Source organism: Primulina eburnea, chromosome 7, assembly GCF_022965805.1.
Source record: "Primulina eburnea isolate SZY01 chromosome 7, ASM2296580v1, whole genome shotgun sequence".
Taxonomy (NCBI): Eukaryota; Viridiplantae; Streptophyta; class Magnoliopsida; order Lamiales; family Gesneriaceae; genus Primulina; species Primulina eburnea.
In genome coordinates, this window is record NC_133107.1 from 2,942,892 (window position 1) to 2,967,777 (window position 24,886).

General features: G+C 36.2%; 3 protein-coding genes across 6 annotated transcripts; 2 read left to right on the plus strand and 1 right to left on the minus strand.

Annotated features, from left to right (window-relative positions):
• Window positions 1-3,605: 3,605 nt before the first annotated feature.
• Window positions 3,606-7,155, plus strand: LOC140836614 (14-3-3 protein 9-like). Of its 2 annotated transcripts, XR_012119149.1 has the most exons (8): window positions 3,606-3,852; window positions 4,295-4,601; window positions 4,681-4,768; window positions 5,606-5,715; window positions 5,799-5,947; window positions 6,077-6,105; window positions 6,741-6,781; window positions 6,869-7,155. XR_012119149.1 is itself a non-coding variant. In XM_073202266.1 (7 exons), exons 1-7 carry the CDS (start codon window positions 3,780-3,782, stop codon window positions 6,869-6,871), a joined length of 771 nt encoding a protein of 256 aa, XP_073058367.1. In that variant the 5' UTR covers window positions 3,606-3,779; the 3' UTR covers window positions 6,872-7,155. The 2 variants fall into 2 exon arrangements, 1 of the variants encoding a protein (XP_073058367.1); XM_073202266.1 differs by lacking the exon at window positions 6,077-6,105.
• A 515-nt stretch (window positions 7,156-7,670) lies between these two features.
• Window positions 7,671-9,935, minus strand: LOC140836615 (uncharacterized). 2 transcript variants are annotated; one of them, XM_073202267.1, is made up of 2 exons: window positions 8,780-9,935; window positions 7,671-7,998 (listed from the first exon to the last, which is right to left on the minus strand). In XM_073202267.1, exons 1-2 carry the CDS (start codon window positions 9,807-9,809, stop codon window positions 7,982-7,984), a joined length of 1,047 nt encoding a protein of 348 aa, XP_073058368.1. In that variant the 5' UTR covers window positions 9,810-9,935; the 3' UTR covers window positions 7,671-7,981. The 2 variants fall into 2 exon arrangements, with proteins under 2 accessions (XP_073058368.1, XP_073058369.1); XM_073202268.1 differs by having other exon boundaries at window positions 7,672-7,995.
• A 7,517-nt stretch (window positions 9,936-17,452) lies between these two features.
• Window positions 17,453-19,993, plus strand: LOC140836617 (basic leucine zipper 34-like). 2 transcript variants are annotated; one of them, XM_073202269.1, is made up of 5 exons: window positions 17,453-18,156; window positions 18,330-18,420; window positions 18,505-18,631; window positions 19,304-19,481; window positions 19,747-19,993. In XM_073202269.1, the coding sequence occupies exons 1-4, from the start codon at window positions 17,540-17,542 to the stop codon at window positions 19,465-19,467; spliced, it is 999 nt and encodes a 332-aa protein (XP_073058370.1). In that variant the 5' UTR covers window positions 17,453-17,539; the 3' UTR covers window positions 19,468-19,481; window positions 19,747-19,993. The 2 variants fall into 2 exon arrangements, with proteins under 2 accessions (XP_073058370.1, XP_073058371.1); XM_073202270.1 differs by lacking the exon at window positions 19,747-19,993 and having other exon boundaries at window positions 19,304-19,614.
• The last annotated feature ends 4,893 nt before the right edge of the window (window positions 19,994-24,886 follow it).

A 24,886-nucleotide genomic window follows, 5' to 3' on the forward strand; every position in this document is an offset into this window, starting at 1 on the left:
ATGACAATATCGACATCCATATGTTATAGAATTGTGACAATATGATCATAATTTTTCAAAGTTGTACGACATCGTACGATAATTTAATAATTGAGCATAAAAATACGATACATATAAAAACTTGAAAATAACCTATTGACAAGGGATCATAGCAAAAAACCAAATTTTAGTTTTTAAGATGGTTAGTAAATTGAAGTCAATTAGAAACAAATAAACACAATTAAACCAAAAGAAATTCAATCATATAAACAACTGAATCAAATTATCGTATCAACAAAGATACGTCATCCTCTGAAATAGAAACTTAGTTCATAACAAAATGTAAACAAAAACAATACATGTTCGGAAGTTTAGACATCGCAACACAAGAAAATAAAGGTGGAGGAGTCAGATAACAAATCAAAAGTGGCGTCTCTGTCCTCAGATTCGTCGTTCTTCATCTTCGTGATCGATCTTTGCACTCCAGACCATCTTCAAGTGTGTGCTCTTGTTATCTCCTTGCGTTTCTTTTCCAAAACGGCAGCGTCTCTTTGTGAAACCATTTCCTTCTTTTATCTTTTCGTATGGGCTTGTAGATTGAAGCACATTCGCCTATTCTCGCCGTCAGTAGTGCCGCACCACTATTTGTGCAGCACCTAGGCGCCCGTTTCTCCAGTGTGTGGCGCATAGGCGCTTGTTTCTCGGCCTGGTAGCACCGCGGCTTTAGTTTACAACACCTAGGCGCTTGATCTTCGGCCCTCTTGGTGCAGCGGCGCCATTTCCTCAATAGTTCAACATCCAAAAATGCCCCTAACCATCCTCACTCAACTAATAGTCGTTTACCTCCTCCACGACACAAAAACAATGAATAGCAAACGTAATTATGTCCGAAACTAACATAATTCAAATGGATTCTCATATAAATTAAGTTCAATTATTGCACTTATCAACACACATTCCTTAAGTAGTTGTCACGATGTATATTATGTTGGAATTTTGATGCTTAATGAATAAAAATTAAGCAAATAAATCACTGTGTTTGATTGGAAAAATTCGAAACGAAGAAAGAAGCTTAATGAACGAATATTAAGTTCGATGGTTCTGAATAAAACTCGAGAACAAGTTCATTAAATGTTGAACGAACTTAAAACGAGTAGTCGGAATATGTAAGGGACGAAAATCGAAAAAAAAAGGTTGCGCATGAACAGTAGCAGGCGTGCACCCGCGCGCGTTTCTGCGCGCAGGTGTGCTTGCCTGTCGAGCGCTCTCGGCAGACGCTACCGAGAGCTGCTCGGCAGCGTGCGAGCGGGCGTGCGCCCCTGCGCGCACAGACGCGTCCCTTTGGATTTTTTCGAATTTCTGATGTTTTTTCATTTCTTTTGGCATTGTTTGATGATTGTGGTCAGTTACAAAGGCTAAGAGACACCCATATGAATGAAAGATCGTGTCTTTTGTATGAAAAACATTAAATGCTTGATATTTTGAAAATCAAACATTACATACACAACATATCATCATTTTGCATCTTCTTCTTCTTCCTTCTTCTACAAGAGAGAGTTCATCCATTTCTTTGTGATAGAACTTGAATATTTGAGTGCTCATTATTCAAGTGTTGTAGTTGTATCTTGAGAGAAGATTGCCACCAACCTCTAGCACATTGTGAGGGGCAAATTCTTCTTAAGGACAAAGTGTTCAACACTTGCCTCTACAAAACCATTCCTTTGATTTCTTCTTACTTATCCTCTCATATTTGAATACCACAAAGGACATATTCCATATTGAAATTGAGGAAATATGCTTATAATTTTGCCTTACAATTGAAACTACGTGAGAGAGCAGAGATGAGAATATTTGAATTATATTCTTGGTTTTTTTGTCGTGCATGCAAGCAAAGTTATCGGTTAACCCCTCATCTTTATTCACCTTAACTTTTTCAACCTGTGTTCTGGAAAATAATTTGAGATTTATATTTTTTATGATGAATCTATTAATGGGATTTTATACAACCACATACACACACCAATATATAATTAATTTTTTAAAAATTAATTATATTAATAGCTACGATAGTAGGTGTTTTCATTAAATATACAGTAAAGACATGTTGAGATATACATATGCGTAATATTAGGAATAATATGTCGATATATTTTAGTCAATTTATCAAGAATTAATATTGGGTGATGCAATGATATTAAAGCGGTATATCATCGACATATATTCTCAACTATTGAGCAACTCTCGAGTTACTCAAATAAAATATATAGTTTTCTTATTTTATTTACAGACATGATAGATATTTAACTTTTCGAGTAATCGTCAATCAATCAAATTTCATAATCATCGATCCAATTAATTAAATCTTGCAAACATGTCATTTAACCCCATTTTTCACATCTGCTCTTCTACTTAAGCAGCTATTAATCAAATTTCTCTATCCCTTTATTAGTTATTATTGAATTATACACGATCTCAATTTATTTAACAAGTAATCATAAAAAGAACTAAATTGCACTACAGTTTGGAAGCCCAATCGAAGTTCAAATATTAACTCGATCCAACCACAAACCAATAGCACGTTTTAATAAGAATCCACAGGCATGGCAGCGGGATATATATACATGCATGCTAGCACCCAACCATTTAATAGAATCCTCAAAACATATTCGAACTCAAGAAAAATATAGCAATTGCAGGACATATCTTGCATACTAGAAGACTGTTAACCGCGTAGTAATTTTCTCGATACATTATAGACAACTCAATCTTGTGATCTTCTTCTCTTCTATTTTTTTCGGTCAAAAATAATGGACGACGTTATTTGTATCAACTTACAATCGTACTATCACGATAAAATCAAGGGCTAAAATTTTAAGATAAAATAGAAAGGCTATGGATACCAATGTCTTATTTATTTATTTATTCATTCTTTTTTAGTTTGAGGAGGAGTTTATTACATAATTAATTGAGATTTGAAATTTAGATATTGTCTCAAACTTGATATTATGATAATTTGAAAAATACATTAAATTTTATTTTGAACATTATTACCTTTAGTATTTTTATCTAATTCAAATTATCTTTTTCCATACATTTACACTATCAAACATATTTTCTACAAATACTTCGTCAAGGATAATCTTATCTATATTATTATTATATTATTAAGTTTGAGACACTTAGAGTATGTTCAACTCCTGCTTGGTCTTTTTTTTATTTTTATCCTTTTCTATTTAATTTTTAAATTTATATATTAAAATTGCAGTGTAATCATTCACTATTTCTTATAATTACATTTTGATAATCATTAAACATAAACCAAATGAACTATAAAAACTATTGTACAAGCATGCAACGCGTGCGTCGATGTACTAGTATTACATTAAAAATATAGTAATAAAATCAATCATTTACCAACACAATTAACTCGAAAAAGATATGAGTTATTTATTTTTATTAATAATCATCCAATTTTGATTTTTTCTCACTTCTCGTAATTTTCACAATTTATAAATTTAATTAACCTCTAAAAATATAATATTTGCGATCACTACCCGAAAAATACGGACCCTAAAGCGTTGGCACAAACCGTTGGATTGACAACGACTTCAGCTGAAACCACAGGAACCGCAGGGAAAGTACAGAAGATAAGTGTCGGTCACGAAATCAATCATTTCTCCAAATTTTTTCCACCACTTTTCTATCTTCTGTTCCAGTCTACCTCTTTTCGTTTTGCCATATTTTTTTACTGTAGAAATTAAAAATCGTGCGGAGTGAAAGACTCTCAGCTCGGAACAGCGATGGCTTCCTCCTCAGATCGTGAAACCGCAGTCTACACCGCTAAGCTCGCCGAGCAAGCAGAACGCTACGATGGTAAACCCTTGATTTAATTTATGGGTGTCTCTGTACAGATGCTACTGAGAGGTTATGGATCTAAATTCCAAATTCTCTTTTTGTATTGTGGGTTTAGGTGGATTCGGAGAGCTTTTCTTTCAGTTATCGCTGATATATTTATTAAGCTGCTTACTTGTTTGAACTCAGAAGCTATGGTGTCCGCTGCAATTTTCTGAGGCATTGATTGGAAAGTTATTTCCTGTGTAGATTTCACCAAGTGTGGGTGTTGATTAATTTTGTTTTGGTTCCTTTTATTCAGTATAGAAGTCGATTTCTCGTGAGATGGAAATAGCAGACTTTAAGAAAATCGAAGTTTTTTAGATTAGACCTTATCGATTGTTGTTAGTTATGGTATGTTTTTGAGATGGAGTAAAAAGATATAAACTTGACTGTCGGTTCGATGTTGGCTGGATTTTGGCAGAGATGGTGGAAGCAATGAAAACAGTGGCTAAAATGGATGTGGAATTGACAGTTGAGGAGAGGAACTTGTTATCAGTTGGCTACAAGAACGTGATTGGATCTCGAAGAGCTTCATGGAGAATCTTGTCATCAATTGAGCAGAAAGAAGAGTCGAGAGGCAATGACCAGAATGCTAAGCGGATCAAGGAGTACAGACAGAAGGTTGAAACTGAGCTCATTAACATTTGTAAAGACATTTTGGCTGTCATTGACGAACATCTCATTCCCTCATGCAGTGGTGGCGAGTCCAGGGTGTTTTATTACAAGATGTGAGTCACAGCGTATCATTTGGTTTGCCGTTGTGTTAATGTCATGTAGTTGAGAAGTTGGTTTTCTTTTTCTTCGCAGGAAAGGTGATTACTATAGGTATCTTGCGGAGTTCAAGATTGGTAATGATAGGAAAGCAGTTGCAGATGAATCACTGAAAGCATATGAGGTATAATTTTGTTCTAGTATTGGGCTGTAATAAATTTTTTGACTCCCCTATCTATTACAGTACCACTCATACTTAGATATTGATCATATTCTCATCCGAGTCAAGTCCTGAAGGTTCACAGAGCTACTGCTTCGGCACTGTTGTAATTTTGTGTGTTTATTAATCTGTACGGGCACTGTCGGTGGTGGTGCGCGTGCTCACTGTTCTTTTGTTAGAGAAGTTATTGGAGCTTGAATAGAAAAATGATGACCTAAATAACCAAAATTCAAACGATAATGGGGATTTGTACAAGAAGTCTTTTGGCTGGTTACTTTGGTTATTCCCTGTGCTGCCAAACATGTTTGCTTCTCAATTTTGCAGTTAGGTTAATCGGTCATTTGAATTCAGAGGACCAAGGTCAGTTGGCGAATAAGGGAAGTGAAAAAAATCTCATTATGAGCAATACAAAATGGATAGATGATTAGGTGTGTATATTGTCTCGTGGTCCGATATTATGACTCATGATGCAATTAATAGGGTGCACACTCTTCTCCTGCATTAAAAAGTGTTCGCTTTCTGTCTTAATTTCCATGTTATTCTCCCATAAATTTGTTGCTGAAGCTTTTTTTGTCTCTCTGAATGGAGCCTCTAAATTGTTTGTAGTGAGTTTAGAATGATCGTCCTCTTTTTGGCAATATAAGTGTCAAGAATGAAGAGTTTGACTTGAAGTATTTAGAGAGTATCATGGACTTTTGAAGCCATTTTTGAACTTTGAATATTGGCATGACGCAGTCGCTGTCAACCTAACTACCCATCACCAGTTGTATGGTTATTTTACATTTTGAGACTTGCTTGCAGGCAGCTACCACCACTGCTGAGGCAGAGTTACCACCTACGCATCCAATTCGCTTGGGTTTGGCATTGAATTTTTCGGTCTTCTACTATGAGATTATGAATTCACCTGAAAGGTGCTGTCTTTTTAGTAATTTAGTTCTCGTTAGTATCAGTATGATATGGTTTGTCACCATCAAATCATTCACTTGTTTCCCAGGGCATGCCATCTTGCAAAGCAAGCCTTTGATGAAGCAATCTCCGAGCTTGATACCTTGAATGAAGAGTCATACAAAGATAGCACCTTGATTATGCAGCTTCTTAGGGATAATCTCACCCTATGGACCTCCGACATATCAGAGGAAGCAGGTGATGTAATTACTATGACCAACTTACACAGCTCAGAGTTTGCAGTTTTTTGATTTTTTTAATATTATATTTCTTTTTGTGTGAATTTTTTCTTTTGTGTCTATGTGTTTGCGCTCGTTTAAATTTCAGTGGGATGAAAAGCCATTAATCAGAACCAGGTAAGGCATATTGATCTATGACATGTAATTTTCGCGAGTAAATTCAGCCCATTACATGATTGATATGCACGTAAAATGTACTCGTGTTGGCGATCACACTGGCTACTGGGATTTGGGAAAGTGACGTCAGTTTGGGAATATAAATGAAGCCTTGTTTCTATTCGAATAATTAATTAATGTTATATGCAATTTTAGAGTATAATTTTCGTGTTCTTTGGTGTTTCGATACCAGCAGTTGTTATGTTGGCATAATTTAGTATAAAATGATTTTCGTCACTTGAAAAAAGGGGGGTCTTAGTGCCAATAGTTTGTTAAAGATGTCTGACACGTAGCATTTAGAATTGCTTCGCACCTCCTCACACCTCCAGCTATAAAATAGATTCAAAAAACTTGGACTCCTCTTCTGCTTTTAGGTTAGTAATAGGGTAGGAGATATATGTTCGAGAACCGAACTCTCCTACTCCCTCTTTGGACAAATGATTCATTATTTTTTGGTCAATCTTTAGAAGTCTCAACGAAGGAATCATCACCTTTTAATGAAGGAACTCGTGGATTCTGTGTACTTGTAGTTCATTGTAGCTTCCTAAGGAAGAACATTTTTCTTGTAGTATCTAAAATCGCTTTCTTGTTTACAGAAGAAGGGCAAAAATATGATGCTTCCACCAAAACCGGAGAGGTGGTTACCATCTTCTATAGTTTGTTCGTGGTTGTTTTTCACGGTTTAGCATATGCTTGAATATGTTTATTTCTTGTTTCATTGCAGTGAAACTAATGGACGACTAGGGCCTTCGACGTCTGGAGGACTCGAAGAACAGCTGATATGCTTTGGGAATGTTCGCTTTAATTATTAATAGTTACTTGTTTTTATGCGTGTGATCTTTGCATGGATTGGTCAATCTTCGAGATTGTTGTGTCGTCTGTCATTCTGAATGGAACTATGCCGATTTGATTTGGCCTAATAGGGTGGTTTATTTTTAGTGACTACCTTAGCCTACATAAGAAATTTGTGTGCGTCTGTGTGTTTGGAAATCTGGTCTACTTTTGTCCTCATTTATTGAACTCGACTGTCATAAATCCATCATTATTCACCAAAATAATAACTGGTTTTTCAGATTAAATGTTCGAACAATCCCTGCTTGTATAAACCAAAGGAGATATTTCATTTTGGCCCTTTCCCATTTGAATTCAGTCTTTCTTTTATTTTGTTCTCGACTCTTGTACATTATCACTAAGGCCCATAACGCTTTCAAATCTGATAAAGTAGATTTTATTTCATTTTTACTATAAATAAATGTAGGATCAATTTCATTTTCCTGCCTTTTAACTATAATAATCAACGGCGGACGCCCAAAAAATCTCTCGAGCTATTGATTAATTGATGTGGTGAAAATAGAAATACTAATGCAAATCAATACACGACAACCTCAAGATGAAAATTGTAGTTCAAACGTTGGATTCTTCCAACAGCGTTTGATTTCTAAGCAAGACTGTACATTTAGAGATGAAAAAGAAAACAAGTTTTCCCGACCATTTGATAAAAATAAGATTTTTTTATCGGATTATATGCGGGGTAAGAAAAACAAAACGCCATTTTGGAACAATATTCTGAACGTTAAAACAAGAAGCATGCAATGATAGTTACAAGTTGTATGTAAGATAATTAAGCAGTACTTCCTACTTCACGCTATACCGAGTCCCAGAACATAATAACTAAGCAAACAGAAGCTTAAAAATAAGCAACTATTCTAAACTCACTAAACCTGTACGTATATGCAGAGCTAACTGGAATAAACAAGCACTTTCGAGATTGATCGATGGCAAACAAATTTTTCCTGAGATTGATAGCCATTAGGCAGCCAAGTGTTTGCTGTTGCATTTACAAGTAACTGTCTGCTGCATCGAAAAAGAAACAGCGTCCAGAATTAGTTGTTAAACCAATATAGATAATGTAGAGAATGTTCCGGTTGTGTTGTCTACTCATATCGTCACTCTACCTCGTTCATTACTATGAAACCGTCAACAGATATGAGATGACAGAACATTGTCAAAAGGCATGACTGTCTAAAGAATGCTTATGTCTAAATAACAGAATTCGATTGATCACACCAATGATCCAAATCATCAACAAAAGTATCGTTCGAGTAAGGACCTTTTATTGCCAACACAACTAATCAAAAACTTGGAACTTTAAAACGCGTAAGAATGAACAATAAGAGGAGTCCTAAAGACAAGATATCTACGGCAACAACAGCAGAGTTGGGCGAGAAGAACAGGGGATTAATATCAAATTTCACATCTAAAATTCTCGATGAATTAAAGTTTTGAACCTCAAAAAAAAAAAAAATACATTAACCCATCAAATCTCTTCTAAATCATGCGTGTCACCCCAACTTAGTAGTAACAGAAAAAGCACCAATTCATATTTCATCAGTGGGCATGGTATGTATCAAATTTTAACACTCCTCAATCTAAACATTTTACATTAGGACCTGACATTGTTGACTAGAAATGAATTCATCAATGGGCATCATTCGAAACTATACGATTAGAAACCGAAGAAGGATTAGCAAAATCCGCTTGTGTGATTTCGAAAACATGAAACATAAACTCGAGCTTTAGAAAATCGGTTGGTGCTACAAAATGCAAGGTTAAATGGAGGTTCTTTAAGACTTACTACGTAAATCGTTGCTCTTAACTCGCTTAAGCTTCTCGAGCTGGACCATGAAGACCTTCATTCTCTGGATCTCTAAATCCTTGGCAAATTGCATTCTTTGCTTCTCCAACTCCAACATTTGCCTCTGCTTGGCCTCTTCCACCTTCTCATATATAGTTCCTAACCTCCCTATTGCATCCGCTAACTTCCGGTACCCCTCCACCGCCGTTGTCCCCTTCCTTTTGATCCCCACCGCTGGCAGCCGACCACCCCAATCATCAGAATCCTCATCATCTCCTTCTTCATCCTCTTTAGCCTTCATTGCTGCCGCGGCTGCTGCCATTAGTGAGAAATTCCTCTCAGTCAAGCTCGGCGGTCCGGAGCGCTTCGTCCTGGGACCTACCGGCACAGACCACGGGACCTTAAGCTGACTCGGTTCCGGACCTTTTATAATGTGGGGGATCATGTCCGGTGAACTTTCACGGTAATGGGTCAAGGTAGACGGTAACCGCGGTGGAGATGGAGAGACCTCCGGCGAATGGGAAACTCTCCGGCGGAGGTTTCTTCTATGACCATTAGAGTTGCTGTTGTTAATCTTGACGAAGGTGTCGCCGATCAGCGAGTCAAGGCTGTCGAAGTGTGGCCACGTTGAGGAGTATCGTCCGTTGGATTGGACGACCTTGGACTTCTCGATCTTGTACTTCTTCTTGATGGTGTCTACACGGTTCTTACACTGGACGTCGGTGCGGCGGAGCTTGAAGGACGCGCCGTGGACGCTGTTGACGGCGTCGGCGACTTCCTGCCAGTGCTTCTGGCGGAGGTTTCCTCGTTTGAGCACCAGGTAACGGGACCCCCAGGCTTCAACGAGCGTCCGGCTTGCATCCTCCGACCAACAGTCTTCTCGGGTGGGAAAAACAGAGGTTCGTGTAGCCGGCTGTGGAAGTTCCGGTTTTGCAGGTGAGGAAGGGGAAGAATTGACGTTTTTCTCGTCGTCGGAGATTGGGGAAGTGGCGGCAGAGAGAGGAGGAGAAGGGGTACGCGAAGGTGACATGTCGGCGGCTGGAGGCGACGTTATTCTCGGAGTTAAATTTTTTGGCCTTTGAGAAGGAGAAAATCAGCTGGCGGCCAGCACCGGTAACGGGTAGCCCAGGCCAAAATATTAAGGTGGGCCTTTCAATTTTTGCCATTCTTCCTAATATTTTAATTTAATTAATATGTATATAAATGCATACGTCCATATCATAACAATTTAAATATGATAATTTCATTCATTCAAAAAAAAAATTAATATTATATTATTATTTTGTAAATAGTTTTTTATAAAAGCAATTTTAAATTGTTTACGTGCCAATTCCATTTTATTTTCATTGAATCCATCGTAATATTTATAGTGAGATAAATAACAATTTATTTTAAATGAATAAGTAAGCAAGAGTAAATTAAGCCTTTTGAACTGAATGGTTTAATTTGAGTTTGACATGTAAGCATTTTGCAACTTTATCAAAATCATATTATTGGTAATGATATATCTCAAATATTTGAAATGGTATAATAACTCAAATATCAAGTTTGATTATTTTGAACAATCATAACACAAAAAATTTAATCGGCCTAACCTGCAACTAAAGATGAGCTGGGTCGGACCCTTTTGAAAATTTTAGTACATATATATTGATTGTTCAACTCACACTTAACTTACATATCAAATATAATATAATAAAAGCAAAAATTTGTATTAGACGGTCTCACGGATCATATTTTGTGAGATGTATATCTTATTTGAGTTATCCATGAAAAAGTATTACCTTTTATGTCAAAAGTATTACTTTTTATTGTGAATATCGGTAGGGTTGACCCGTCTCACAGATAAAGATTCGTGAAGTCGTATCAGAAGAGACAATAATAAATTACACGACATATTTTTATTATTCTTATTACACATTCTTGTCTTTCAGTCATCCCATATGCAAAATTCTTCGTTGTGCGATTTTATTTTCTTCACAACCAAGTTGAGCTTCGCTTTCAACGGAAGGCTACAAGTCTTAGTTCATTTGAACTTTGTATCTTATAAATTTTACTAAACATTATTCTAAAACAAATGATTTGAATTATTTCAATTAAAATCATATAAAAATCAATTGGTTCAGGAATTAATTCATCCATCCATGCAATCGAAATCAACCTGACGAATTTTTTGTATACAAATGAACCAATGCTTCTTCTTTAGTGCCGAAACATCATCCTTAGAGCCAACATTATATTGATGTTCTGCCGCCCATCGGGCAAAGCTGCCAGATTGTCACCGGTCTCTATATATTCATGTAATAAAAATGCTCGAGTTTGTATGATGATCCCTGCGTTTCTTCAACCATCGGGCACAAATTTTATTTTTAGTACAAAAAATAAATGCGCGTGTTCATACACAGTAATTCGACATCGATGGTGAACTTGGACAGCAAGTTGGATTTTCCAACGCGGGAATCCTCGATCAGTACAATTTTGAACAAGTAGTCGTATTCGTCGTCTGCTTGGTATGCGCCAATAAATGCGCGTGTTCATACACAGTATCTGCTTCACTCGATTTAGTAAGAGGGACCATACCGACAAATCTTTCCCCATGAACATCTATGGCGCTTCCATAGAAACAAAAAAATCACATGTATAAGAAGAAACCCCCGAGGTGTACGCACTGGATATTTCATGAGATAAAGTCCAAAAACTTCATGCAAAAGAGAGAAGGAAGGAGAGAGATGTAACAAATACAGCTGCAAAAAGATTGGAAATGATTGCTATAAATATAAATAAATTATTAATTATCTTTTATTTCTTTTATATTAACATATAAATAGTAGTCGGTCACTTCTGATTACAGAATATACATATGGTACATCACCTTGTTATTGCTAACATGAGAGAAAACTGTGGTCAATCACCACGTGTGTAATCCAAAATTGGAAAACATAAAGGGAGTATAGGTTACGGATTATTCCATCCTACCCTTGCAGGCACTGCCTGCAGGCCCATAAAGTGGAATCTCAACCATTGATATGGAGTGTGGACATTAACCTACACCCAGATCGAACTAACCTAGGCTTACTAAACTGTCGTACATTCAAACATCGCTATTTTAGGTCTTTTACTCATTGCCTTGCGATTGTTGACGTACGTCTAGGTATTTCTTCCTTAACCGGATAGCAGTAGGACTAACCTGAGTAGCAAAGAACGTGATTCCGATGAATTCATCTCAGTATACCCTTTTGCAAAAAGCTACTACGTACAGCAAATAGCGTAAATAGCTAAAGGGGTAAAAATCCCTCACAGAATCCCCGTTTATGTGAATGTTGTTCATAGAAATGTTATTATCGATGTCATCGAAGTTACTATTATCGTTGTCGTTGTTATTGCTCACGACGACCTTATTAATATTCCACCCCGTTTGTCCTTGTGTAATTGGTTTGTAAACTAGACTCCCTTGAGTAATCGGGACTTGGCAAAATTGATTTTTGTATAGCCTAAGCTCTTCTATACTCTCCGGTAGTCACCGTACGGGCCGAGCGCGGGATCTTTTTTCCACCTCTATTTTCTGATCTTTCTCCTTGAGATTCCTCATGATTTTCATCACTTTGCTCACGCCAAACACCTTGTGAATGGCTTGGAATTCGACGGTTTTAGTAACCGGGAAAATGGCACCAATATACACTTATCAGTGCATTTCTTTCTCTGATGCTTGCACGATGAGCATGCAGATGTAGTATTTGTTGTTCTTTGCATAATTATAACTATATAAAATTGATCCAAAAAATGTAAAAATTTTGTAATATAATAAGGTTTCATATATAGGAGAAAGATTGATGTCATAATTATTGAAGGGAAATATATTTTCTTTATTTAATTGATATAATTTCTTTATCTTAAATAATTTCCCTGATATTATCTTTGCTTGTTAATTTGATGGTCTATAATATTTAATGGGATTTTGTCTTTCTAGATAATGAGATAAGTATGCAAGTATTATCATAATAGGGTATCAATGTTTAAAAGAGGAGTTGATTTTTTAATCAAATTGTTACCTTATCTTATAGATTTGATTGTGAGGAATGTGATAAATAAGAGAAGCGATGATACTGATGCACGGACGCACTATCGATCAAACATACACTCATGCTCGTGCTTTGTGGAATTTCAGAGGAAAACATTCTTCAAGAGACGTGAAGTTTTGAAGTGTGCAGATACTACGTGTTGCCTTGAATGTTAGAGACATCTACATACAACATTTGTGACGAAGTTGGCTGAATATCGTTTTTGTTGCTCCTGTTGTGGCATCACATTTTTGTTTGCTTTTTTGACTACATTTATTCTAGTTATTTGTTTCATAAAGCTATTTATTTTTCCAACGTATTGAGGAAATTGATTTTAGTCATAATCACTAATGATTGGCTTTTTGTAAACGATTTAGTTTTCTAGTGATTAAGTTTTGCCATTGAGGCATCGCAATACTTGTGCATATTTAATCGTGTCTATCATATTTATTTAAAGTCAATTTGTGCTATAAATTTTAATATCCCGCTGCATGTTGTCTTAAATGTTGTAATATTTGATACAACACTTAATTCTGATTAAACACAAATTTATAATTTACACACATCTATCAAGCAATATTCTTAACAATTATGAATCTAAATAAATAAAATGAACCTCATTTAAATACTTTGTTCGTGTGAAAAGAATTGAAAGAGTGTCAAAATCGATAAGGCATGACAAGTAGAAGACTGGTAGTGCTCCAAAAATTGTTTAATAGAGAGCATGAAAGATGGTCATTCATTAAAGCCAAACTTCTTTTTTCTGAGTTGTAGGTGACACAAATGAAGAGCAACCAATCATAATTTTTCTACTTTCAAGAGATTTTAAGATACAATGTATTATGTCAAAATATAAATATTTTGGCAAATTTAACCATTTCCTATATATAGTATATAACTATATATTAGATAGTGTACTGTCAATAGTCGAAGCTATTTCCAGTCTCTGGAACTTGTTTACAGATTTACCGTATAAAATTAGCCATGAGACTAACGGGGTAGATTATGTTTTACGTTTTCATATTAAAAAATTCATATTTCTTTCTTACTTATAAATATTTCAATATTTTTTAAAACACAGACCACGATAAATTTATACAGGGAAAACATTTTAAATGTCCATGGACCTGCTGTTTTTAATCATATAACGTTAAAATGGCTTTGTTACAATCATCACTGTCTAGATTTTGGGATGATGACAAAAACTTAGAAGTGATCAGTTATGGTTCATATTTAGTCTTTTTCGATAAGACTATGCTCTGGTATTGAAGGCTTTAGCATTAATGCGGGTATCCGTTGATTAATGCTTTTTGAAAGTTTCCTTTGAATGTAATGAAAAAATGACCTAAATGACGACCCTTCGAGGTTATCTTTCTGACATGGCTGAGGACTAAATTGTTTATGCTGAATCAACGTCCAGATCACGGGCGTTTAAAAGGATCGAGGATCGTGGTAAAGGCTAGAGATTTAGAGTCTAATTTCGGGAAAAAGGATAATCTAAAGCAGCTAAACTGCGATACCTTTTGGCTTTTTGAAATGCGAATTAAACAACCATCGATTCATGCATGGATGAAAATTTCTCTTACTGATTGTATAGGCTAATCTTAATTTTTACGGCTTAAGATTAGAGTGCAAGTGGTGGTCTAAGTATCCTAGTTGTCCTGTCATGTGGTTCTCATGTGGTTTTGACCAGGCATTGAGAGCATATTCTTATGTTGCTTCAGTGGTTTCGACTTGTGTAGATTCTTTCTGGCACAAAAGAAGAGTGTGTGTAAGCACTTTTGGGACTTCCAAACCACAAAATTTTTTGTTGCATTATGCCTAGCTACTCTACTATTGTCTACTTTTATCGTGGCACTATTTCACCGCTTATTCTTTCGGTCTACAAAATTTTTTGGTCATCAAATGCGAGGGACGTTGGAACTCTTTAGCATAAATTTTAACTTGATTAATACAAAATGTTTATGCTTGGACAAATTAACAAAGAAGAAAAGGGTGCACAGAATATTCAAATGCATAGATTTTTAAAATCTTGGAAGGTGCTTTATGAACCTCGACATCATACTATTTATTTTTTCGCAAGCTGCGTGATTTTGATTTGTATGCCCTTGAGAAATTTATCTCCTGATTAGCTCCTTTGGCCTTTCATTTTGGCCTTTCATTTTGGATATCTTGGGCGAGGTGTTCTTACAAGAGCACAGTTATTAGATGCATAACACTTGCAATTTCTGGCAACTCGGTCATGAATAACGACTCTGACGGATTTTCTGCTTGATCTCAATTTAGTCAAGGATTTTTCAGTCGACATGAACTACCAAGTAGTACTTTCTTGTATCGCACAATCCCCAGCACCAATTTCCATGCCAAAGCGTTCCTCTTTGTCCGGGAGTGTCACATTTGTATGTCACCATACATAGCAATACGATATATGTCCTGGCCATCATTTTCCCCCCTAAAAATATCAGAATTTTTCTGTAGCCATCTGATAAAATCGTTAAGCAGTTTGTGTGTCTTGTGAATATTGGATTTATTTCATTAATTAATTTGAAATGTCACGAAAGAAAGCTAACACGTACATATACTAAAAATCACCGACCCCAAAAACTGATTCGCTATTTTTCTCTTATTTCTGTCTCGTGTGAAAAGAGACGACGATCACTGGAGTTATATATGATGACTGCTTGATTTTTTTTAGTCGGATGCTAGCTATACTACGTATGATCTTGGTTGGATTCCTCGGTAATGTCCCGTTATATTCATGAATTCCATTAATTACGACATTTTTATTTTTGTTGGAAGTCATAAATATTTGGATGCACACAATATTTCTAATAATAGCTTCTTTTAGTTGAATTGTTCATTTAAATGTCTCCTAGTTTTGAGTATTCATCTCACTGTTCCTTTAAATTCTCTTGATGTGTCTAACTTTCGCTATTTTAAATATATTTTCTACTTTTAAACATCTCACTATTTCCAACATTTGATACTTCTAATGATATCATTATTTCTTAAATTTTAACCAATTTAAACAGCAAATGTGTAATCAATTTTAAAATAATACTAATTTTCAGGTAAAATAAACTTAATTGATTTTTTTAACAATTTTTTGCATGAAACGAAAAAAAATCATTAAATGGGGAATAAGATGCACACACACACATATATATATATATATATATATATATATATATATATATATATATATATATATATATATTAATTTAACTGAAAAATTGGAACAATTATTAGGGGAAACTGGATAGTGATACACATGCACACTGCAAGAAACGTGATCATTGATATCTTTTTTACATGAAGTTATGGTTTGCAATGCACTAAAGTTTGTTCCCACGGGAGGGCATGCCATGTGATCCCATCGTCCAATATTATAATCACTGTTTTCAGAACCGGTTCTGGAAACTGGTCATGATCCGAAACATCTTAAAAAATCGTTTTAGCGATCAAACTTGTCAAACTCGATAAAAAAAACCTGTTGAACCGGCTGTAATTTTTTTTATTTTGTTATTTTATTTTTTGGAAAATAAAATTTTTCAATCTTAAATTTATTATTTTATTATATATATGTATTTTAAATAAAATATATAATATAATTTTATTATCGTTACATGAGTCACACATGAGAGCGTCAATATCAAATAATCAATCGTAATTGGATTTAATGATTTCAGAGAAAAAAATCAAATAAAAAAATTCAAGTTATTAGATAAAAACTAAATTTTCGAAAAAAAATGATCAAAATTCTAATTTTTTTAAGAAATAAATATGAGGATAACCTAAATTATTTATAAGCAAAATAGGGTTGGAATTCACAGAGGCATGCACGTGGTTTATGACTGCTTTTCCAGTAAATACCGTTGGGTCTCAACTTCCCTATTATCTACCTGTTTCTGGCTGTCCCAATTCTTCCCATGTGACCCCACCTTCATTCACACAATGCATTAATATTAATTCCCATTTGCTTTATTATCAAATTCATTATTTTATATTCTATAAAATCTGTTAATACATCGTCTAAATTACTCAAATTTGTTAATTTTAATTTAATTTATTGATTTTTTTTATGAGGATCGGAATATATATAATAATATGCGAAACACATGCACACGGAATAAACCTATAAAGGACAAAATATTTTATTTAATAGGTGATAGTCCCTACCCACGTGATGAGGCCTAAGTGACGTAAAGAATAAAATGCATCATTTCAATCGATTCTGAATTTAATTAAAAGTCCTAAAAAGTATATAAGTAATATTTGAATTTTAAATTCATTTTCGATGGGAAAATATTAGATAAATAATAAATGGTAATCAAAGTAAAGCTTGTGACAAAGGCCATATATATGATTTGAAAAGCAAACTAAAGCATAAATAAAGTAATCCGAACATAATTGGTTTTGAGTGTCTGTTGCATTATATAATATGTAAATATTGAATTTAGAACTTCTGTTGTGGTTGAAAACACAGCAAATAGTGCTGTGCACTTTTTACACAAGATGATCAATTGATCATCCGATTGACCTGACATATATAGTGTCAGATAAATTTGAAAAAATGTCGGATCATCTCGTTTAAAATAATCACAACAAAGGTTCAGCCACAACAGATGATCGAAATCCGTAAATATTGCTTGCCCTTTCGTCATGAATTGGGAAAAATGGTTGGGTTCATTTTGTGTGAGACATGTTATATATACTTGATATGAATACCATATGTGTTCTAGCAAACATGGCGCAGTTGCCTCCAAAAGTGCCGAGCATGACACAGAATTGGCCTCATTTTTCCCTGCAAAACAGGTCGAGTGATCAAAACTTATCCACAAACAATATTCTCACCTCAAACCCTTCATGGAACATCGACGAGTTCCTCAACTTCTCATCGGTTCGTCGCGGATCACACCGGAGGTCCACCAGCGACTCCCTCGCATTCCTTGATCCGCCAATGGTCGAAGAATGCAGAAGGGCATCCATAGCACCGAATGGGATCAGCGTTATGCTCAACACCAGCACCGACAACATCGGTTTCGAGAGATTCGATGACGACGAGCAGTTCGTGTCCATGTTCACTGACGAGGTGGGGCCCACGATGTCGTGCTCGAACCCTTCGTCGCCCTCGCCGTCCGATCATAACAGCATGGATGATCATGATGTACAGAAACTAGTAACGTCCCATCATCTGAAGCCAAAGAGTGAGCCTCATGAGGAAGTGCAAAGTTCATGCAAATCCGACGAGCTCGATGCTGTGCACGTTACTCCAGATCATTCAAGTGAGAAGATCTTTGATCCCAAAAGGATTAAGAGGTACTGCTCACCATGCTAGCTAGCTAGCTCTTGCACAATTAAATTTCACATCCCACATACTCAAGATTTTTGCATGAATCAAGTATAACCAACTTCAAATCATCGTGATTCTTTTTTTCTTTTTCTTTTTTTTGCTTCTTTGTTTATTAACAGAATTCTTTGTTTATTATCAGAATTCTTGCCAATCGGCAATCTGCTCAAAGGTCAAGAGTCAGGAAACTACAGTATATATCGGAGCTAGAACGCAGTGTTACTTCGCTTCAAGTATGTTTATCAATTTTATTGCCAATCTACAACATATATTCATTAAATCAAGCATATAATTAATTATATGAAACTCATGTGAAGGCTGAAGTTTCCGTGTTGTCCCCAAGGGTAGCTTTTCTGGACCACCAGCGATTGGTACTAAATGTAGACAACAGCGTTCTCAAGCAAAGAATTGCAGCTTTAGCCCAAGATAAAGTGTTTAAAGATGGTAAATATTTCATTTTTTTAAACCTAAATAAATGCAAACACACACACACATACACACATATAATTGGTGAAACGATGGAGCTTAGTTCTGAAGCTTCTGTTGTTCATGCCTATAAAGGATGAAATGATTTCGCATCAATGTAGGAATCTACTTGGCCTGGACAAAAAATGTCGGTCTCATTAATAAAAAAAAATCTAATTTTTATTTTGACTAATTTGCACTTTCCTTTTATTTTATGTTAGAATTTAATCAATTCATGGTCTTAGTTCATTATTTTGTATTTTATTCATCAGAGTGATGATGTGATCATGTTATTATTCTTCAGTGTTTGATCAGTACTACTCCCACAAAATTCAAATTACAGAATAAAAAATATTTTTTGTTTTTCTTTTAATTCTGTATATGTATTAAGAAAATGAGTGGAGATGATATATACTTGAATTGGCTTGCCATGTGATTCTGGATCAGCATTTGCTTGTGATGGCGAAAGAAATAAAATTTAAAACCCCACTCCATATGGACTGCTTTTTAGTTGTGCCCACCCACCCTTTCATCATATACATGTTTAACTACTAATTCTAAATAAATAATTCGAGACCTCGTCTTAAACTTGAGTGAGTGTGTATTGAGAGTGGAGGAACTGATATGAAGGCCTTATTTTGAATTTGACAGCACATCAAGAAGCGTTGAAAAGGGAAATTGAGAGGCTGAGGCAAATATATTGTGAACAAAATATAAAGAAAATGGAAAGTTCTAACGTGCCACTGCCGAAATCACCACAGAAGACTGCTGATACTAACTGTGCTTCTGAAAATATCGAGAAACTAGTCAACTGAGGGAAGTTTTTAAGGTATGTGTTTTATTCTATTTTATTAATATTGATAATAGGCACGATCAAATTTCAGTCTTTTAAGTCTTATATATTTCGATTTTTGACAATTTTAGACATTTTTCATTAAGATGGCTGATGAGACACTACACAAGTCAATGTCATGTCGGAAAAAATGACTAAAATTTAAAAAAAGAAACAAATATAACAGAGTAAAATTGAAATTTAATATCGAAATGAAAAAACATTGTTTTAAATTATGCACTAAATGATCATCATCATGCAGGATCATCATCATGTGTAACCCATCCTGCTAGCAAATTATGCTGGAAAAGGATATTTATGTCGTCAAATTACTCGATCGATAAGAAGGCTTAATTTCTTTTACTTTCGTTTTTTCTTTTTTATCCTGGGTTTGGGTAGATTACCCTTTTTCATTGTTATCTTTTTTTTTCTTTTTAAATTTAATTTGGATGAGTGTGGTTTATTTATTTATTGTCTGCCGGTCGTCATTTACTATTGTTGGATAAAAAAATGATATAACAATTTGCACAAGAAGATATCAATTCCCCGATCACATGCAGCAATTCAAGATAGTTTGGAGCACAAAGAGAATTACGTGGTTCAGCCGAAATGGCTTACGTCCACGGGAGAACAACCTGTTGGTTTTATTTATCACAGCAAAGATACAAGAATGGAAATTACAGAAGAATTCACGCACACACTATCACACAGAAACTCTCTTTGTACAAGTCCCTATTCTCGTGTGTGTTTCCTATCAATATTCTTCTCTCATGTAAGTCCAGTCTCTTCTCTCTCTCATATATATATATATATATATATCTATCTCTCCCATGCAGAATGAAGAGATCAACATATATCTCTCCTTGATCCAACCGTAAGTTTCCTTCCTTTACTGCTGGACCCCCAAGGTTGGTTGAGTTGTTGCAACCAACAATAACTCCTTTCCCATCCTTGACTTATTCCAGAAAGAAGAGACCTCACGTGCCTTACATTTGGGAGACACTTCCCTCAACAATCTCCACCTTGTCTTCCAAATACAGGCTGTTCTCCAATACTCCTTGAGTTATTTAGACTCCACCACATTAACCAAGTTCAAGCAATGCTTAAACTTAGCTTGTGGCAACGCCTTTGTCATCATATCAGCAGGGTTCTCAAGTGTTGAGATTTTCTCTACTTTAACCAGGCCCTTTGTCGTGATGTCCCTTACAAAATGTAGTTTGATGTCAATGTGCTTGCATCTTTCATGAAAAACTTGGTGTTTTGTAAGGTGTATAGCTCCTTGGTTATCACAGTGGACTGCTACCCACTGTTGTGTAATCCCAAGTTCTTCTAGTATTCCTTTAAGCCACATAGCCTCTTTTATTCCTTCTGTGAGTGCTATGTACTCAGCTTCTGTTGTAGACAATGCGACTACAGGCTGAAGAGTAGCTTTCCAGCTGATAGCTGTTCCATAAAGCTTGAAGATGAACCCAGTGAGTGACTTCCTGGTGTCCAAGTTCCCAGCATAATCTGAGTCCACGAATCCAACGAGTGGTTGTTTCTCATGTGTCTGTTGTCTAAACATTAGTCCCAAATTTGAAGTCCCTTTCAAATATCTCATTGTCCACTTCAACGCCTCCCAGTGTAACTCTTCTGGATTGGCCATAAACCTCGATTCTACACTCATAGCATATGCAAGATCTGGTCTACTGCATACCATGCTATACATTATACTCCCTACACCATTAGCATATGGCTTGTTCTTCATGACTTCCTCTTCGTCCTTGCTGCTTGGTGAATTTTCAGTAGATAACTTGAAGTGTTGGCCAATCGGTGTACTTACTTGTTTTGCTTCCAGCATCCTTGCTCTTTGGAGTACCTTCCTTATGTATTGGCCTTGGTTTAGGAACAAGGTTGCTTTCCTCCTGTCCCTTATGATGTTCATCCCAAGTATTCTTCTTGCTTCTCCTAGTTCCTTCATTTCGAACTCAGAGCTTAATTTTTCTTTTAGAACTTTCAAGTCAGTTTGGCTTTTACTCGCTACTAACATGTCATCAACATAAAGGAGTAAGAAGATCTTGGGTTGGTTTTTGTCATTCCTGATATACACACAGCTGTCAAAGTTGCTTCTCACAAAATTTATTTGTGTCATGAACTCATCGAACCGTTTATACCATTGTCTGGGACTTTGCTTGAGACCATATAAGGATTTCTTCAACAGGCACACCTTCTCTTTATTTCCAGATGTTTTGTAGCCCTCGGGTTGTTCCATGAATATGGTTTCCTCCAGATTTCTGTGCAAGAATGCTGTTTTAACATCAAGTTGCTCTAATTCCAAGTCAAATTGAGTGACCATTGCCAGCAAAATTCTGATGGAAGCATGTTTGACTACAGGGGAATAAATTTCGTTGAAGTCAATGCCTTCCACTTGAGTGTATCCCTTTGCCACTAACCTGGCTTTGTATTGTATTTCACCCTTATCAGTTCCAGATTCTTTTAGCTTGTACACCCACTTGCATCCTACCAGTCTTTGTCCCTTTGGTCTAGTAACCAGCTCCCAGGTTTTGTTCTTGTTTAACGAGTTCATTTCTTCATCCATGGCTAAAAGCCATTTATTTTTCTGTGAGCTGATCATGGCTTCTTTATACGAGGTTGGCTCTGAGAATTCAATATGCTCTGCAATGTTTAGAGCAAAGGAGATCATGTCTGCTTGTCCATATCGCTGGGTTGGCTTTATTTCTCTTTTCTTCCTGTCCCTGGTCAGCATATAGGAGTCATCATCCTTTTCAGTGATTGTTTCATTCTCAGTTGACACTGAACCAAGGTCAGTACCTATAGGATCTTGTGGAACTTCATTTGTATTATTATTAGAATTCTCCACCTCAATCTGTATTTCCAAGGGAAGTTCACTCGACAAGTTTGATGTCTCTTTCTGTTGGATATATCCCATTTTTCCTTCGTCAAATATTACATCTCTAGAAATGAAACACCTGGGACCTTTATCTTCTAGATTCCACATCTTATATCCTTTCACTTCATTAGGGTATCCAATGAAGATGCATTTTACAGCTCGAGGCTCAAGCTTGTCTCTTTTGATGTGAGCATAGGCCATGCAACCAAACACCCTTAGGTTTGAGTAATCTGTGGGGTTACCTTTCCACATCTCCATAGGGGTCTTAAAGTTTACTGCACTTGAAGGGCACCTGTTAATCAAGTAACAGGCTGTAGTCACAGCTTCCCCCCAAAAGACCTTAGGTAGCCCTGCATTTAGTAGCATGGATCTTGTTCTTTCCAATAGAGTTCTATTCATACGTTCTGCTACCCCGTTTTGTTGGGGTGTTCCAGCAACCGTCTTATGCCTTACGATACCCTTCTTTGCACAGAATTGATTAAACATATCAGAGCAGAATTCTAATCCATTATCAGTTCGAAGGTGCTTTAGTTTTGCATCCATTTGATTTTCATATAGTACTAGCCATTCCTTGAATTTTGTATATGCTTCATTCTTTGTTTTGAGTATATATACCCAGAGCCTCCGGGAGTAATCATCTATGATTGACATAAAATACCTCCCTCCCGCATGAGTGGCTGTCCTTGAGGGGCCCCATATGTCCGAGTGAACATACTCGAATGGCCTTGAGGTAGTGTGTTTTCCAGGTTCAAAGTTCACTCTCTTTGCTTTCCCTAGTATACAGAATTCACAATTGTCCATCCCTCTGATGCTGTCTCCACAAAGTAGTTTTTGTTTAGATAGTTCCATTAGTCCTCTTTCGCTTACATGACCTAGCCTTTGATGCCAAAGCCATGTTCTGTTTGTCTTATCTTCTGCCACAGCTGATCTTCCCAAGACTGTATTCCCCAGCAAGATGTATAGAGAGTTCTTCCTTACAGCTTTCATAATCACCAATGATCCCTTGAGTACCTTTAATTTTCCATTTTCTGATTTAAAGGAGCAACCATTTGATTCAAGTGTACCCAGGGAGATTAGATTCCTTTTGAGGTCAGGTACATATCTGACTTGCTGCAGGATTTTATATGTGCCATCATCCATTCCAAGTCTAATGGAGCCAATTCCTTTTACCTTGCATGATCTGTCGTTCCCTAGGATGACCACTCCCAAATCTGTTTCATGAAGAGTTTCAAACCATGACTTTGTGGGACACATATGGAATGTACATCCAGAGTCTAAAATCCAATCAGTTGATGTCCCTTGATCTGATATGGCCAATGCTTCTGCCGTGTCATATCCATCAGATGTCACCGAGGCTTCACCATCTCCATACCCTTTTTCTTGATGGTTCTTTCTTCTTTCTGGACAATTTCTTTTGAAATGTCCTTCCTTGTGACATATGAAACACCTATATTTGATTTGACTCTTGGATCTTGATCGTGAAGTGTTCCTCCTTTGCTGTCTTTTAGAAGGTCTCCCTCGTGTATGTAGACTTTCGCCTTGCCCATAACCATGAGAGTTCATTCCCTTCTGTAGTTCCTTGGCCCTTATTGCTGATTGGACTTCCTCCAACGAGATTGATTGCTCCCTGCCATAGAGGAGTGCATCCTTGAAGTTTTCATATGAAGTTGGAAGGGAGTTTAGCAAGATTAGTGCCTTGTCCTCTCCATCCAATTTAACTTCAATATTTTCCAAGTCATCCAAGATTTTAATGAATTCATCAATCTGCTCAGAGATGTTCTTCTCGTCAGTGATCTTGAATGAGTATAACTTTTGTTTCATGTACAACCTGTTGGCGAGGGATTTAGTCATGTAGAGTGATTCGAGTTTGGTCCACATAGCTGCTGCTGATTCTTCCCTGGAGACCTCACGCAGGGGTTTGTCTCCAAGACAGAGAATTATTGCGCTTTGTGCCTTTGCAAGATTTTGCACCTTTTCTTTCGGATCACCCATCATGGCTTCTTTTCCTTTCAATGCTTCCTCCAGTCCTTGTTGTATTAGGATTGCTCGCATTTTGATTCTCCACAGGCCAAAGTCATTCCTCCCTGTGAACTTCTCGATATCAAATTTCGTAGAGCCCATCTTCTTGATTGTTATTCGTTCTTTGTCGTGGCTTCGGTTCCCACAGACGGCGCCAATTGTTGGATAAAAAAATGATATAACAATTTGTACAAGAAGATATCAATTCCCCGATCACATGCAGCAATTCAAGATAGTTTGGAGCACAAAGAGAATTACGTGGTTCAGCCGAAATGGCTTACGTCCACGGGAGAACAACCTGTTGGTTTTATTTATCACAGCAAAGATACAAGAATGGAAATTACAGAAGAATTCACGCACACACTATCACACAGAAACTCTCTTTGTACAAGTCCCTATTCTCGTGTGTGTTTCCTATCAATATTCTTCTCTCATGTAAGTCCAGTCTCTTCTCTCTCTCATATATATATATATATCTATCTCTCCCATGCAG